At 44.1% G+C, this 17726-nt stretch overlaps 1 protein-coding gene across 1 annotated transcript in view; it reads right to left on the bottom strand.

The window, feature by feature from the left end:
• Nucleotides 1-1020: 1020 nt before the first annotated feature.
• Nucleotides 1021-17726, bottom strand: part of LOC119387876 (endophilin-A-like) — a 36659-nt gene continuing 19953 nt past the window's right edge. Inside the window, exons 2-6 of the mRNA XM_037655435.2 lie at nucleotides 9413-9529; nucleotides 3915-3983; nucleotides 3697-3769; nucleotides 2502-2636; nucleotides 1021-1193 (exon numbers count right to left, since the gene is read on the bottom strand). Coding sequence (XP_037511363.1) covers nucleotides 1036-1193; nucleotides 2502-2636; nucleotides 3697-3769; nucleotides 3915-3983; nucleotides 9413-9457 — 480 coding nt within the window. The 5' untranslated portion in view covers nucleotides 9458-9529 and the 3' untranslated portion in view covers nucleotides 1021-1035. The remainder of the gene's footprint in view (nucleotides 1194-2501; nucleotides 2637-3696; nucleotides 3770-3914; nucleotides 3984-9412; nucleotides 9530-17726) is intronic.

Raw genomic sequence — 17726 nt, 5'->3', positions numbered from 1 at the left:
ATAGAAATCGAGAAAACAAAAGGTATGTGGGCTGGGCGTAGACGTCCGCGCGCTTGATTCTGTTGACGCTGCGCGAGCTCTAGCACGTGCCTCGGCTCATATGCGCTCACTGGTGGACTCTGGCAGAAAGATTAAAATTACCTCACAGCCCTTAGTTTTATTCAGATGGCTTAGTGGTGCCAGCTTGAGGAGCGGACTTTGGCCAGCGATTATTGTTGCACACGGTTGTGTCGCGATAGCAGTATCTCGTATCTTAAGATACACTATACATTATCAAATGTATCGGAAATACAGATACAGATACTCGTCTTGCGAGAGGTATCGCGATACAGATACAAGATATGCAAAGAGTATCTAAGATAGTATCTAAGATACATGTATCTTCTATACTGCCCAGCACTGTGTTATACAACACAGATTCAAAGAAATCCAATCAAGAATAAAATGCCCTGCAGCAAGGATGTTTTACGCCTCGTAATGTGCAATGTACAATGCCCCCATATGGGGCTAGGTATAGAACAGATACAGCTAGGGAGCTTATGGAAACCTTTCCCGCAAAAATGAAAACAAACCGCAGCACTCTGCCTTTTAACCGAAAGACGAGTGCGTAGCATCGATTAATGTGTGAAAAATAAGTGAGGATGCATCTTGGAACAACAGCTTCCAGCCACATTTTTACATGACAAGACTGCTAGTGTACAATTCCCAATGGAAGTGAATGAACATGCAATCCACTGCCAGGGAACATGAAACCAAGTTAAAGACGACATACTCTTCTGATGTGAAGGGAATCCTTTGACTATACGATGCCTCCACTAGTGACTGTCAATGCTTTCAATTCACAACACATGATGCGATGCACTGAAAAGCTTGCTCTGTAGATGCATTCTATTTGGCATCGTTAGAAGATGCATAATGACAGAGGTGTGCCTGCCCTAAGCAATTACCTAGTTGCTTCAAAATAGGCCTACAGAATATCTAAAGTAACACATACACAAAAGTAAGTGTTTCCAAATGAAGTTCCTGCATGTATATTCATGTACACATGACAAGGCTCACCAAAACATCCTTAAGGTCCTTGTTTTGGAGTTGGGTAAGGGGCTCAAGAAAGTTCTGTTTCACATTATCTTCCAGGGCATACTTGATGTCGGCCAGCTGCTTCAGGGCCTCTCCAGCTTCGATCAGGCTCTGACCTGAATAGAACATCATGACCACAATGAACATCAGACCACAATGAGAAGGCACCACAAGGTGCAACAATTACGTTTACAAGGAAACAGCAGAAAAACAGGCCTTTGCGGACACAAGCTGCCATTTAATGTTAGCAGTCCATCCTCCGAGCTTACGAAGATAACCTGCACTTTTTCCATTCTCAAATGATGTGATTTAGAGTTAGATGCAGAGTTCTCGAGGGACAGCACGATTACTAAGGAGCCCTGCAATTATCCATGCGACCATTCTGAATGGGTGTACAAAAACGATGCATGTTTCCATCGCTTGTGCAGCCAAATACACATGTGCAGCCAGACTTATCACAAGGTAGTGCCACACAGGACCAACACAGCCAATGATGAAGCCATTCTTATCAGAACTGATTAATGGTTGCCATTTTAACTACTGAGAAGGCCTATTTCTCCATCTGTCAGCACTACAGAAGGAACACTGATGCACATGGTTGAGTGTGCACTAATCTGTCCAGCTTCAGTAATCTCCATGGCCAGTTTGTCTTTAGACTTGCTGGGCACAGCTTTAACAACGGATTGCACCTGCATTATTGGCAGTGTGAAGACAAGTGCGTGCCACCGGCAACAACCTTCAGGGACGATGAATGCTCCACGAATCTGTTGTCATTTAGAGAGGCACGTAGCTCTCATGAACGACTTTCCAATAAACTTCAGTTGTAAGTTGAGCGTCTGTCCTGCCAATTCCTTCTGTTCCTACTGTCTTCTGGTCATACTTTTACAATATGTTACAGCAACTGGCCCAGCAGACTACCATTATCAACTATCAGCTGATATAGTTAACACTGTGTATGTGTGGTTGTTTCCTTGGTTTTTGTTACTTTGCACTGCCTCCTTCAAGATGCAATATCAACTCTCCCAGCAAACCACCCTTTTGAAGTTAAATAATAATAAGAACAATATCTATTGCAACATAAAAAGGTACAATTTTGAGTGGGTCATCATCGCAACACCAATTTGTGGTTTTCCACTATAAATGAACCATTTTTATAGCCAGCTGGTGACTTTGTAAAAGACTAAGCAAACATACAAAAAAGACTCAGCCAGGTAACAAAACAAGACTGTAGGATGGCATACTTGACGAGTTGGTTGAAATGCATGGTACTTGAACAACAGTGAAAAAGAAGGGACCAAGAAAGAGAAGACACATACATGTGTCTTCTCTTTCTTGGTCCAGTCTTTTGCACTATTGTTTAAGTATAAAACAAGACCGTGCAGTGCACTCGTTGCTTAGACCATGAGCAACAATGCCGTACTGACCGAAGGGGCTCTCCTCGCCCAAATCAGTGCCGTACTTGACCATGGATTCTCCGAGCACGCCTTCCGGCTGAGGATATGCATGAGTTTTTCCCGGTCCTCGGAGTTTCGTGCTTACCATCAGCTTCGCTCGGGATGCTGCAGGAAATTTCATCATGAAAAGAGAGCATCAATACTAAGATCTGACAAAGAAATAAAGAAAGAAAAAAAAGAAGCCTTGCAACTACACTCAATCGCCAACTACACTAACAACAACAAGACAATTTTACTCACATTACACGATAAGAGGGAAATAGAGTAACAAGACAGCAGCACGTCTCTAAATGAAATGCCTCTGCGATTGACATTTCTGACACTTTGTGTCATTTCTATGAAGTTGAAGGGCAAGACCTTCTTTCTGCTGCTCCCTTGCATATTACTCGCTACCGCTGGTTCATGAAGTACATATGTAGAACTTGCATATTTCCCCCCTAAGGCTTTCTTATATGACCAAGAATAAGGCATTCTTTTAGACTCTGTTAAAAAACTAGTCCATACAAAAATCATGTAGGCTCTCTTTAATTTCCGGTTTATTTCTTTATGGGTGTATATAAAATAATGAACTACTTGAATGCTTAAGGAGCTTTTCGATAGGATGTTGTTGCTAAACACAAGCTGCAAAAACATACTGCTTACATGTTCACAGTGCACCCATGCACAGATGGCTTTGTGTATTAAAAGCAGCCAGAGATATTAGAACCATTTTAGAAATGTATAGTAATACTGTATGGTAGGTACAAAAATACCATACTTTCATTGTTGGCACGTGGCTTTTTTAGTCTACAAGACCTCTATTAGCCACTTTGACCTTTTAACCATGTTACAGTAAACAATGAGCAGCTCTCGTGGCTAAAAAGCTTTAAAAAAGCTGCGTGCCGACCAACACAGTACAATATTTCCGTACTTACCGTACACAGTAAAACGGCACTGCTAAAAGACGCTACTATAAGCTTGCGGTGGTAACTGCGCTTCAACTCTTCTTCGTTCCCACTTTGCCACTTTTAGCAATCACAAATAGAATGAATGTAATATAACAAAGAGGCATGTCTCAAAATTGGATACATTCTTTGCATGCTTTGAGCGCAATAATATGCACAAATATGCCATTTTAACATACTTTTAAAAATGTAGTGCAACACTGTAATGATAGAATAACCACCTGGATTTGGCTGGAGGTATTCTTTCGTCTTTACAATCAGCTCTTCCACTAACTCGCTGGTCAAGTCTATTTTCTGGAGAAAGAAAAAAACGAAAAGACAAGGGCAAGAAAGCCCGTTGATGTTACTGCGACAAGACGTGGACATTTAAAGCAGCAGAGCAAGTATTTATTAAAAGGTTGTGCAACAAAATACAAAAATAATGTGTCTATGTGCTTACCCTCTCCATTTCCATGTACTCGTCTGTGAATTTGGTACCCTCCGCTCCGCCAATCTTTTCGCTGACATACTGGAAATAAAGACACAAAAAGCCCATTTCAAGAAGCAATAAAATAAAGGGCCTCTGTTAGCAGCAGTAATATCTTCACTTTTCGAACTTTTCTATATATATATATATATATATATATAGGTATACACACGCAGGCCCCGATTCTGTAGGCAAGTATTTGAAACAGGACGTATGTTCTAGCACAATTTATCTCTTTTTCTCTCTCTGTCACGCACACACACACACGTGCGCACGCACGCTCACGGCAACTCAAAGAGCGGCCACATAAACCAAACCTAAAGCAAAGAGAAAAAAAGCTTTATTCAACGACACAAAACAGTGAACATTCCAATTTCACTGATATGTTCACAGGGTTACATCAATATAATGCAGTGATATGTGGGGTGTTAAGATCTGCTGTGAGCTTCACTGCTTGTTTTTAAGTGCGGAGCACCTTAGGGTGCCCCGGGCTAAAGTCTAGCTCACTTTACCCGGGCTGTAGTCGATTAGCATCACGCTCAGAGTACCAAAGTAGGTCAAAAGAGGGCGCTACAAATCAAGCCAATACCAAAATACGTCAAGAGAGGGCGCTACAGGTCAAGCCAGGTCAACATAAAAGCGCTGGGTAGGAAGTCTCACCTAAAAGCGCTGGGTAGGAAGTCTGTCACAACACCTAAAAGCGCTGGGTAGGAAGTCTGTCACAATGCAACAACATATGGTAGATGAAGGAGGAAATAAATTGGAAGGATATGAAGCGCTAGGTTACATTCGAAAGATAACAGCCGATTCGTTTAAAAAGGTCCCCCAGGGGATTCCCCCGGTGAGTAAAAGTACGCAAAGGAGTGCAACCGAAGAAGATGTAGTACTAGAGAATTTCAATTGGAAGAAGGCCGAAGGAAACATTCCTAAGCGCACTACTCCGGGCTTAGATGGGGTTCCCGTCAGCCTCATTAACGAACTCGGACATAACACTAAAGAAGCACTGCTCAAAGCCGTAGAAAAGTGCTTACAGGAGAGGGAAATACCAGACAGTTGGCAAAAAAATAGAATGAACTTAATCTATAAAGGCAAGGGAGAAAAAGATAACATTCGCTCGTATAGACCCCTAACAATTACATCGGTACTATACAGGTTGGCGATGCAGGCAGTAAAATTAAAAATAGAAGCGTGGGTAGAACAAAATGATATTTTGGGAGAACTTCAGAATGGATTTCGAATCGACAGGCGGTTAGACGATAATCTGTTTGTTCTTACCCAGTGTATAGAAATATCTAAAATAGAAAACAGGCCCTTATACGTAGCTTATCTAGATATCACCGGGGCGTATGACAACGTTAATCAGGAAATTTTGTGGGATATATTGAAGGAAGTGGGCATAGGTGACGACTGTGTACAGCTTTTGAGAGAAATATACCGAGAAAATACAGTTTGTATAGAATGGGAAGGAATAAGTAGCAAGGACAGCGTTGAAATTAGCAAGGGGCTGAGACAGGGATGCCCTTTGTCCCCGCTGTTATTCATGCTGTACATGGCGAGGATGGAAAAAGCGCTAGAAGGTAGCAACATTGGATTTAATTTGTCACACAAACAGGTCGGAGCGATGGTTGAGCAGAAGCTTCCAGGTCTATTTTATGCTGATGATATTGTCTTATTTGCGGACAGTCAAGATGATATACAGCGACTGGCAGATATATGCGGAAGGGAGTGTGAGGCTCTAGGACTAGGATTTAGTGCAACAAAATGTGGATTGATGATATTCAATGATCACGGAGACCATGCGGTCTTAATACAGGGCCAAAAAATACCGAGGGTAAGCGAGTACAAGTACCTCGGAGTATGGGTAAATGAGGGGGATAGATATATGGAGGTACAAGAGAAAGCATCGGTAGCAAAGGGAAAGAGGAATGCTGCAATTATGAAGCACAGAGCTTTATGGGGATACAATAGGTACGAGGTGCTTCGAGGGCTGTGGAAGGGTGTGATGGTTCCGGGGCTTACATTTGGGAACTCAGTGGTGTGCATGAAGTCAGAGGTACAATCAGGAATGGATGTAAATCAAAGGACGGTGGGCCGCCTCGCGTTGGGCGCTCACGGGAAGACGACAAATGAGGCGGTAAAAGGTGATATGGGATGGACAGGCTTTGAAGTGAGGGAAGCGCAGAGCAAAATGAGATTCGAAGAGAGGCTGAGGAAAATGAAGAAGAGTAGATGGGCAGAGAAAGTTTTCAGGTATTTGTATAGAAAAAGCGTTGACACGCAGTGGAGAAAAAGAACTAGGAGGCTCACCAGTAAATATACGGCTGGCAGTGCGGGCGATATGGCAACAAGGAGCATTAAGCGGAAGGTCAGAGAGGCGGAGAGGACTTATTGGATGACAGCGATGGAAAAGAAGCCGGCTCTGAGTAACTACCGAAAAGGAAAAAATGAAATAAGGAGGGAAAGGATTTATGATAATTCAAGGGGAAGCGCTTTACTGTTTGAAGCAAGGTCGGGCTGCCTTAGAACGCGTAGTTATAAAGCGAGATTCAGTAACGAAGAAGAACAATGTACATGCTGCGGGGGAACTAAGGAAACGATGGAACATGTACTGATTGAATGTGGCGATATTCACCCAGGTATACGTGTGGGCACGAGTCTACATGAAGCCTTGGGTTTTAGGGACAACAATGGAAAGCTGAACACGCCCGCGATAGAAATAAGTAAGAGACGGTTAGAGTATTGGTGACAGAAAAGTAGAGATAAAGTACAAAAATAAATAATTGGGGGAAAAAAAGGTCATTCTGCCTTAAGAGGCAGAGAGATGGACCGTGAATTTATATTTTTTTGTTATAATAACATAGATTTAATCAATGTAGATAAGGCATTAGGACAACATGAAACAAGGAAGTTTTTTTTTTCTTTTTTTTCTTTTTTTTATCCTTCGAGCCTGGTGGCAGACATGTCACCGCCCCGTTATAAAGGGGACGCTTATAGCATCCATCCATCCATCCATACCAAAATAGGTCAAGAGAGGGCGCACGCCACTGCATCAGAAATAAAGGTTTCCTTTCCCGCCAAGGACGCCGAGCAGGCTGCACGCTTGCAACGCCAGCGCTTGCTTGCCCGAAAACGCCAGCGTCGCCGAAGGGCTAATCCGTCTGTCTGGGCAAGCGAAGCGATAGCGAAACGCCAGTGCAGGGAGTTAGACGCAGATCTACGGAAGAGATGAAGCGGAGGTGAAACGCCAGCGAATGCGAGGTAACCCTAAGCTTCAGAAGACTCAGACGCAAGCCGAGTGCCAACAAAAACAGGCGATCCCGCAACTTAGACTCAGACAAACACAGGCCATGCGTCAACAGGGGCATACGAATCCAGCTCTGCTCAGCAGTTTGTACAATTTTTACGGTGTGGAACTGGCGCGTTTTTTTCTTTCTCATCTTAATAAGAAGGTTGACTTGCTAGCAGGGACGCCTTAAAAACACACAAAAGTATATCAAGAGGAAGCGAAAGAGACTACAAAATTTTCACTCATAAAAAGAATACAAGAAAAAAAATCTGGACATGCGCGTTTTATGCAAATTTTGCCTTTAATTGCCACCTTACCCGGCAATGCTCAACGCATTCCCGTGAAGCCATACTTGAAGGTGAAATTCGCGTACCCAAAGTGCAGTCTACACAGCCGTGAAGTCACACTGCGCGCGCGTCTTGGCAAGGGTCTTCGATGCATTGCTTAATTCTGGATTTCCTAAAGCAGGCTTCGCCGCGTACAGTTATGCTATGCGGTGAAGCATAAATTTGCGATGACTCGCAAAATGTGATTAAAAATGAGGATTGAACGTGGCACATACTGTCCTTGTGCCTAGCTCTCTGCATCCATACTCGGGCCACGTCACATTTATTATGCATACGGATGTTATATATATTTTTTTCTGTTCCTAAGTTAAGGCATTTTCATATTATTAGCAGTTTTCCGAGTCGTTACCCGTACTCGGTAATCACATGACTGCATGCGGAACCAACAAGCTATGTCATACGCAAAAATATTTTATCATATTAAAAGAACAAGCGCCATATGCTTGTTTATATGAACTGCCACGTATGAAGCTTGCTCTAGCACATGACACGTGCACGTGTGGCAAACATGTGCATCCCTTTCCAACGCAGCTTACAAAAGGATAATAATCATAGCAGTTGCCGGAACAAAATACTTGTATTAGCTATCACGAGCTGCATAAAGATACATTAAACCAAGCTGCGCGTGTCACAAACGCTTTATTATATAGAAAGAAAAAGAAAAGAAAAAAATGTGCTATTTCGTCCTTTCTGGTCGGAAGTGCTTTTCGCGGCATGCCGAATCAAAGTTCGGCGTGAAATAGGTTCTTTATCTGTTCAAAATAAATACGTCATAACTAACCTCTAACAAAACAATACGTACATTGCTCTCGGCCATTGAAGGGTACAATGACCTGTTTTGCTAGGCAATGTGCCCAACGATTTAGTATCACAAATGGTGCGTTGAATTTAATTGTATTCTATGTACTCCATACGTTGAGAGGATTAAGGGTCGCGAGAGTTCAGGCGCCAGCTTTGAACGTTGAACTACGTACGTGTCGGCGCCTAATAATAACGCCAAGAATTCACCGGCCTGTATATCGCGCATTCGTACCTGTGTGCGAATGGCCAACAAGGACGTTTACTGCAATATGAAATGCAGTATATACATTACACGTACGCACTAAAACTTCACAGCTCGCAAGAGCAACTCATACAGAAATAGTCCCACACGAAAAACGATAGGCGTATAACACTGCGAGATAGGAAGACAGCGGAGTGGACCAGAGAACGAACAGGGCTAACCGATATCGTAGAAGATCTTAAAAAAGGGAAAATGGGCCAGACTATAGGCCTCGTTATGAGAAGGAAAGACAGCAGATGGTCAGTTAGAACATCGGAATAGATGGTAGCGCGGCTGAGGACGGCAAAGGGTTATATAGGAGGAACGACGGAACTAAGAAATTCAGAGGCATAAAACAGAATCAGCTCGCGCAGGACAGTGTGGGTTGGAAATCATTGGGAGAGGCCTTAGTCCTGCAGTGAGCATAACACAGGATGATGACGATGACGACCTATCCTCTCACTCTCTTCTTGTCCTTTATTCCTCCCTCATTCACTGATGAGCGTCTTTCAGGTGTCAGCTGCTCGAGCTAGGCAATCACAGTGCGGCCATCAGTAAAAAAAATTTTCCTTTTCCTTTCCTCCTTTTGCATATATTTCGTGGAATAAGCAATCACTTTACTACCTAGACGAGTGCAATTTTGATTTTTTTTCTTTTCCTGGGAAACTAACAGTGCCGAGTGTTGTTACACTGAAAGATTGGTACAGTGAAACGCGAGGATTCCGCGAAGTTCGAGCAAGAACAGAGAGAAAGCACGCACGTCGACGTACAACGGGGGAGAGACTGCATGACTCACCTGATTGGCTTTGTTGATCTGTTTCTTGAGCCCTGCGAACGCCATAGCTTCAGAGTTGCCGTGAGATGGCTGTCACCGCACGTCCACTGCCCCTGCTCACCGAATCCCCGCCACTTTCTGGAGAAAAAAAAAGCAGGAGAGAGAAAAATTATATAGGAATACATATGTGCACTAAAACGCAAACGGAAAAATCAGTTTAGAGTGATAAGCCATTCTTTCAAATTGGATACTTTTCGTTAACATCGCGGTACGAGGAAAATTTGAGTAGTCATCGAAGACTAAACTTTCGTATCTTTTAAATTTCGCGCCAAGCGCCGCGCCGGCACATCAGAGATGGCGTGCATTTCCGCACATTTTAGCTGCAGTGGAAAAGTTAAGCGTTTTGAAAACTTCTTGAGCTTGCACGCTTAGACTACTTTTGAACACAGTGCAGTCCACCATTGACAGATTCGGAAAAAAAAAAAAAAAATCGTCCACGACGGCACCCGTCAAAATCTATGAAGTCACTGCGAGGTAGCGCGGAAACTTCAAAGTTTTATTTCGTGCGTTATTTTCTGGCATACCAAGTACTCTCTTCCACTACGAGCACTATACACGGTATTTATTGTAGGTTCAGTTTAGTCGTACAGTTGTATTTCTTCTACTTAACGTCACTATCTTTTTATGGTCGCGTCGGAAATGTCGCGAGACTGAAAATGTATTTGCTAGCCATGTGACCGCCTCAACGTATGCACAGGATCAGTATATAGTATACTGAAATATAATTTTTGAAAACTCTCTTTTCCTTGATTTGGCGCCGGAATTGGTTACTAGATGGGAATTTCTACCCTCAAGATTAAGAAAGAAAGAAAGAAAGAAAGAAAGAAAGAAAGAAAGAAAGAAAGAAAGAAAGAAAGAAAGAAAGAAAGAAAGAAAGAAAGAAAGAAAGAAAGAAAGAAAGAAAGAAAGAAAGAAAGAAAGAAAGAAAGAAAGAATACGCAGATGTTCGCTGTACGCAAATTTCGCATTTTAAATGCCGCTTCACGGCAATACTCGGCGCATATCCGCAAAGCCACAGTTGAAGGAGAAATTCGCGCACCACAAACGCAACATCTACAATCGCGTACATAGGCGTTGCCAAGGGTAGGTGCGCGTATGTGTGTGCGTGTGTGTGGGGGGGAGGGGGTCGAAACACTCGGAATTTTCACGGTATGTACGTACATATCACACGCGCACAGACATACAGGCGGTCTGGCCGTGTACTAGCTACAACACTAACTGCGAGAGACACCGCAATGTGAGAGAGTGCTTCGCGATCTACTGGAATAGCTTTTACCGCGAAGCTGTCTATGGCCAGGGTTCGCGATGTCGTGGCGTGCGCGCAAGAACTCCTAGTGCCCTCTAGGGAGCAGTGGAAGAACTAATTTGTATAGAAGCATTTTGAAGCATTATACTGACACCCCTGGCGCCCTCTATGGAGTGGCGGAATAGAGTGGAAAAAAGTTTTGTTAACGGCGTTGGAGTTTGAACCCGGGCCCTCACGTTCCAAAGGCAAGTGTCTTAAACCCCTAGGCTATACACACCCAGCTTACAAAATCCGATTATATCAGAACCAATTGGAATGCCTTCCATTTTCGCGCGCCGTGGTTAGAACTCTTGCAGAGCAATGCGCCTGCGAGGAAAGACGAAGGAACGGCAACGGCAAAGTCAAGGGCGCCAGCGGGCGCCTCGGGGCAACAGCAAACAATAAATAAAATAATTAAAAAAAGGTAATAGGGCATATTTTCATATTACACAACTTATACTGCCCTTGGTAATGTCTCTTCCCAGCAATGCATTAGTGTTTAGGAGTGAAGCAGACTTTAAGAGGACGAACGTAAGCTTGGTCTTTGAAAGCTGGCTTTTCCCACATTGTGTGCTGCAGTGATGCCTACTCATTACCTTGATGGCGGTGCCATCGACGACGTCTGTGCGAAAGTACTGTGCGACGAGACTCCATACAGCAGTCTGAAAGTGGATGGGTACAACGTGGCATTTGATACCCAACTAGCCTCCGCTGTGTCACCTCGGTGCTGTGTGCTAAACAGCTTCGCTGGTCATCGATATTCACAGACTGGTATGGCTCACAAGTTTGTTTGTCTTTATTTTTAACCCATTAAGGCCCAAGCAAAAGCTATTCGTTGAATTTAATTGAAATTTCGCGCACTTATCTAACTACAGTAAACAACAACATCTGGCAATTTGTATAGAGTTACATCTATTCCTTCAGAAGTTATGATGCTGTACTTTAGAAAGTACGCTGGGCTCTTGCGATAGCAATGCAAGCTGGCTCGGCACAAGAACAGCAAGCATGCTTGGCTCTTGCCATACTAATACCAAAGTTGTTTTGGCACATGCAACTTGTCGAAGCAGCGACGCATCATGCAAAGCGTTGCACCATACTTTTCGCAGCATCGCAGACATGTGCACTTCAACCGTTTTCAATCTTGTGAAAATGCCCATATGGATGGAGGGATTGGCAGGCGCACAGGACACGGAAGACCTCATGATATTTCTATTGTGTACACGGCACAAGTAGTGTCCTGCAAGTATGCAGGTGAATGACAGCAGTCGACGCATAGAGGGTCTGCTAACTCCGGCAGGTTGGCAGATCCTCTATGCATTCAGTGCACCAATATTGATGATCTCTGTAAATAGAGCCTTCCGTCACTTTTTCCCACGAATGAAAATTCTGTAGTTATATGCAGCTTGATTGTGGAAGTGATTCTCTCCCATGCCAATATTTCTCTAGCTGCTGACGATGTTTCGTGATGGCACTACGTTTTTCTTTTGAGTTGATGATCATCTGCTTACAGAGCATAGTGGCACGACTGTGTCATAGTTCATCGCCATAGCAACTATGCTATTGTCTTTGACCTCTACGAAAAGAAACTCGTTTCCCGGATCAAAAGAGAAGCAGTCTTTCCAATTTCTTTCGTTCCATCAGGCAGAAGGCATTCATTCGCACAGCCGCCTTCCCCCTTCGCCTCAGCCGTTTCAGGGTGACAATTACTTCACCAAGATGCTCTCGTATATCCCTGCCGGCATCTGTTGCAGTCTCCCGAGTCTCAAATGACCTTAAAAACGGCATTCTTCCGAAGAAAATACCTGGCTCGAACTCTGAGGCAACCTACAACGCAATGCACATGTAAGCTCTCACAAAGGCCCAGTGTACTACGAAAAGTACACCATAATTTGATTACCCCTCAGAGCAAAACTGTGCACTACAGCTGATTCTTGCGCTTTGCGCGATTATATTGTTCTTTCTGAAGCACAATCAATCTGTTTTTTTTTTTTCAATATATACAGAGTGAAACCTTAAATTAATTGAGAAAACGTAGTAGTCGTCACATGCGTTCGACGGGCGCTCGTTTTCCAAAAGTTTAACAACTCGTAGCACAGAAAAAATTGACCTGAGTCAATATGTTAGATTAGGAGTGTCTTGCTGGAACCTTTAGCATCAAAAATGCTAATCAGAAAAATTAGAATATTGGATAGTGTATTTTCTATTCTAAAAAAATGAAGTGTACTTTGTAAAGTACGCTGGGCGCTAATGGGTTAATTATTTGCGAGAAAATAGAAGACTGAACTCCGCTTTATTTTTCACGCCAAAGCTGTGGTGACGCTACATTAGTATTAGCGCCAAGCATTACTGCTTGACGCTAATACTTATTAATGCCTTAGCATTATGAGGTAGGCTGCCAAAAAAGTACGGTTTCTGTGAAACCAACCGTATTTATTCACATACAACCAGCACTGGCTGGCGTACGATATTTAGGTAATCAAAGGTAATTCTAAAGCATTACCAGAGCCTTTACCGCTAAATCTCCAATGAGTTTCCACTTTCCTCCTTACGTCGGCATTTCTAGTGGCGCATGTCTTCGCGCGGAACAAAAAAAAAAAAAAAAAGGAAAGCTAATCTTCCCACGGTGGGTCTCTTCATCATTCAGAATGCAATGGGTTTTTCTTTTATTAATAAAAGAAACAGCCGTACACGAAGAGAAGCCGGCAAAATATGTGACCATACAGGGAGTTTCAAAGAGTGGTCGCCGCATGTCTTCTGTTTTCGCGCGTTCTCTGGCTTACCTTGGATTCTATATCTGTTGACTTTATTAGATTGTGCCTAACAAATAAACGAGACCATTTCCCCTTCTTTCGTACAAGTACCTATAAAGCTATATATAATTCGTGCAAAGTTGCACGTAAGCTGGGTTGAATATCGATTAGAAGTTGCATTTCGTATTGTATACTCCCTGTACATCGCTCGATGCGAAGCAGTAAGCATGTGCGCTCTCATCAGCAGCTAGCGGTACCAGAGGCAATCGGACAAAGAATCTTAACGGATAACCTGCGTCTGGCTCCGTGAACGAGTAAATGCTCGATCGCATTGAGCCAATTCCCGCTCATCGAGGCACGCTATACCCTCCGTTGTCATGGCAACGCAGGCCAAACCACGCACCACTATGTTAAGCCCAGCGTCCACGCTGAAATCTGGTATGGAACTATCTAAGCCGGCCGTGCGCAGCCCTCCGCTGGCGCGAAGTATATGCCGGAAGTGGCAGGGGATAGTGGCTTTGCATATATTATGCAAATCGCGGCGCGTTAAACAAAGGGATAACCGCGAAAATGGTCCCGTGTGTATCGCTTCTGTGGCCGTCTCTCGTTTAATGCGCTGCGATTGACCAGCTAAATCGCGGAAGCTTCGCCGTCGGATAATCGGGCTAGTTGTAAAAACCATCTGAAAAAATCTGCACCAAAATATCAAAGACTTTACGAATTACCCGGCACATCGAGTAAGCAGGAGAATCCAACCGAGAAACTTGAAACACATTTCCGCAGCGATCACACCTTGGTCGTTGCACTATAACCTCAGAGATATAACCTCACTAACAATAACCTCGGAGATATAACTTAGCGACAAGTAATGCTCACTCATCTACACAACGTAAAAATTGCTCAGGTTCTTTTTCGCTGTACAGTCACGATTCCTAGGCGGTATGCTGTCGTGCGCAGATGTCTTGCCGACATAACCAAGCCGCGTGTATTCCTCGTGATGGCGCGAAATAAAGAGGTACGCGCGCTCGCGACGTCACATAAAAAAGTGATGCGTCGAGGCCGCCGTCCTAACACGCGCAGAACACAGGTCCACGTCGCACAAAGCCTCGATCTGACGTGTAGAGGAAGAGGGAGACGGGGCGGAACGCAATTTGTCTGAGCCTCCGCGCCTAATTGCGCCTCGCTTCCAATCAGCCGCGGACGGCCGCTGTGGCAGTCCGGCCTGAAAGTCCCCGCGGAGCTTCCTCACTCGAAAGGCACACACGCAGCAGACAGATCGGGGCTGAAACGTTTCGCCGCCGTCGACGGCAGCCGAATCCCGACACGATAAACGGGCGACACCGCGAAGGACGACGCCGCGACCACCGAACAACGAGAACGTGTATACCTGCAGTAGCGGATCTGCACCAACCACACTCGTACTTGGAAAATAATAACGAAGTTATAAAAACGATCGCATGCAGGTCGATAAACACGTAAACGCAGTCACACCACACTCCAAAACGATGTAGTGGGCGCATTGTCAATATGAGACATCGCAAGCCGAAAGAGGAAATCACCATAATGCGAGCTACTGGAGACTCTTCATCCGAAGTTATCCGCTATAGCGAACTGCCATTTAAGCATGTTGGTATAAGCTGTTGATGACAAAAGCGCAACTAGAACGGAGACTAAGAAAGAACAAAGGACAGAGCGCTCCGTCCTGGGTCCTTTCATACAGTCACCGCTCTTTTGCGCTTTTGTCATCATTACCTATAGCTACCATCAAATAATTATCAACCACATGCTGCGCAGATTCCGCCACATTCCGCGTCCTTCGATTACTCTCAGCTAGGGGTGTGCGAATGTTGGAAAATCTCGAATAACGAACCGAATATATATAGTGTTCTATTCGAATATTATATACGATACGATACTCGAATAGCGCATATTCAAAATACCGAATATTTTTCGAATACTTTTTGAATGATCAGCACTGGCTGAAAAACCCTAAAGGAACAACACATTGGAACATCGAGGGATCACGTTTCATGTTTTAATTATTGGATTACCAAGGTACATGCTGTTCAACCTTTTACGGGACTATCGATGCCGTACTAATCACAGATGAAGGTGCTTCCATTTAAAACTCTAGCGTCGCCAAGCGAAAGTGCCTAGGCTCATCGTGAAGACATCAAACATTAATCTTTATGCATCAGTTTTATTTAAAGGGTGGTGACAAAGTAGCACTTTCAATTCTGAAGTAACCGCTTTATTCCAACGTAAAGTTACAAAATATGGCGTAGACTGTCACTGCTTATGCGAGCTTACCTCAGTTTACATAACTGTGGCATTTTTTGCCGGTTAAAGTTAATCGTAATGTTCCTTTGTTAACGTTTGTGACTATTCGTTCCAAATAAAATATTGACGAATTATAGAATTGTCTTGAAAATGGTTGCCTTACTATTCGAAAACTATTCGAAAACTATTCGAATAGTATTCAATTTGTATATTCGTATTCGATTGGTTGTCATCACTATTCGATTCGGTCCTAAAATTTACTATTCGCACACCCCTACTCTCAGCAGAAGCAAGTACTTCAGAGAACGTTTTGTTGGGCGAGTTGGTGTACGTTCATAATTGCTTTTAAGGCGCAAGAGAACACAATCACAAGAAAGGACACGGGACAGAGCGCCACGGGACAGGGCGCTCCGTCCCGTGTCCTTTCTTGTGATTATGTTCTATTGCGCCTTAAAAGCAATCAAGTAAGCTTCACCGCAGCACTCGATGCAAGACGACAAAGCAAGCGTTGTACTTCACTCTAAACTGTAGGCATATTGTACAGTATTAACCAGTCTGTTCTCTTTCCACTCATACCGTTCCCCAGAAATAAAAGACAAGGCAGAGATGAGGAGAGCGAGGGCATCGCCGTGGTTTCTTCTGTCAAATACACAAGCATACACATTAATATTTTCCAGTCGTCTTGAGGAGATCCTCCCTCTAGTGAGAACAAGCCAATCACTCCAAATCAGTCACTTGTCAAGCACCAACCGACTGTGCCCAAGCACAAGGCTGTGCGGCACTAAAGGCGCTGCTAAATTGCTTTCACGCGCTGTGTATAGTGCTCCTCGCCCAGTTTTGTTCGTGTACATTTAACAGCGCGTCTATCCAAGCCTGCATACATAACAAACTGGTCTCGTGTTCCGTTCTGCTTTCACACCACCGTTCCATGGACAGCGTCGCCATGGCGAGGAACGTGAATCATGCGTGCTACTCCTGAACTCATCGAAGCAGAAGAGATAGCGTGCCTGCCTGCAGGTCTGTACACCGCTCGAGTCTACGCCGTATTGACAAGCAGCTAGTATTTATTTATTTATTTATTTTTGCTCTTTTCTAGATATCGTAAGCTCAATAGGCGTCTAGCTGTGTAAATGGTATCTCCACTGCACGTGCTAACGCATATCTTTTTGCTTTGTGGGCGCGTGCGTGCTTCTTTGGTATACGCTATCGTTTTTATCCTTTTGTCCTACAGCCAACCTGCCGCGGTAGTCTGGTGGTTATGGTGCTTGACTGCTCACCCGACGGTCACGGGATCGAATCCCAGCCGCAGCGGCCGCATTTCGATAGAGGCAAAATGCTAGAGCCCCGTGTGGTTAGATTGTTAGGTGCACGTTAAAGAAACCTAGGTGGTGGAGATTCCCGGAACCCTCCACTACGGCGTCTCTCATAATCATATCGTGCATATCGTTGTTTTGAGACCTTAAACCCCAACAATTATATAGTATTGTCCTACAGCTGTTGCGCAGCTGTCACTCTCGCGCTCTGCTGTATGGGCACGAGGCCGCGGGTTCGAGACTGCAGACTACCAAACGCTCGAGTATTTGTAGACTTAAGCGCACGTTAACGAACCCAAAGTAGAGAGACCCAAAGGCAAAATAAAAATTAATTCTGGAGTTTCATGTGCCACAGCCACGATACGATGATGAGAAAAGCTGTACTGGGGATCTCCGGATTAATATGGACCACATGGGGTTTTTTAACGTACACTTAAATATAGTGTTATCGCATTTCGCCTCCATCTAAATGCTGCCCCCGTCGCCGGGAATTGAACCCGTGTCCTCAACTTTGCCTGCTATGCCATACCCCGGCGGGAGAATCCAAAGGGAGTCGATATTAATCTACACGGCGTGTTGCAAACGCACGATTTGTTCAACATTTTCGTCTATTGGTGCAGAATGCACGCACAATCCGAGTAAAGTTA

This window comes from Rhipicephalus sanguineus, chromosome 3, assembly GCF_013339695.2.
Source record: "Rhipicephalus sanguineus isolate Rsan-2018 chromosome 3, BIME_Rsan_1.4, whole genome shotgun sequence".
Lineage (NCBI taxonomy): Eukaryota > Metazoa > Arthropoda > Arachnida > Ixodida > Ixodidae > Rhipicephalus > Rhipicephalus sanguineus.
Note: the sequence above shows the minus strand (reverse complement) of the source record. Positions and strands in the feature narration are given on the sequence as shown.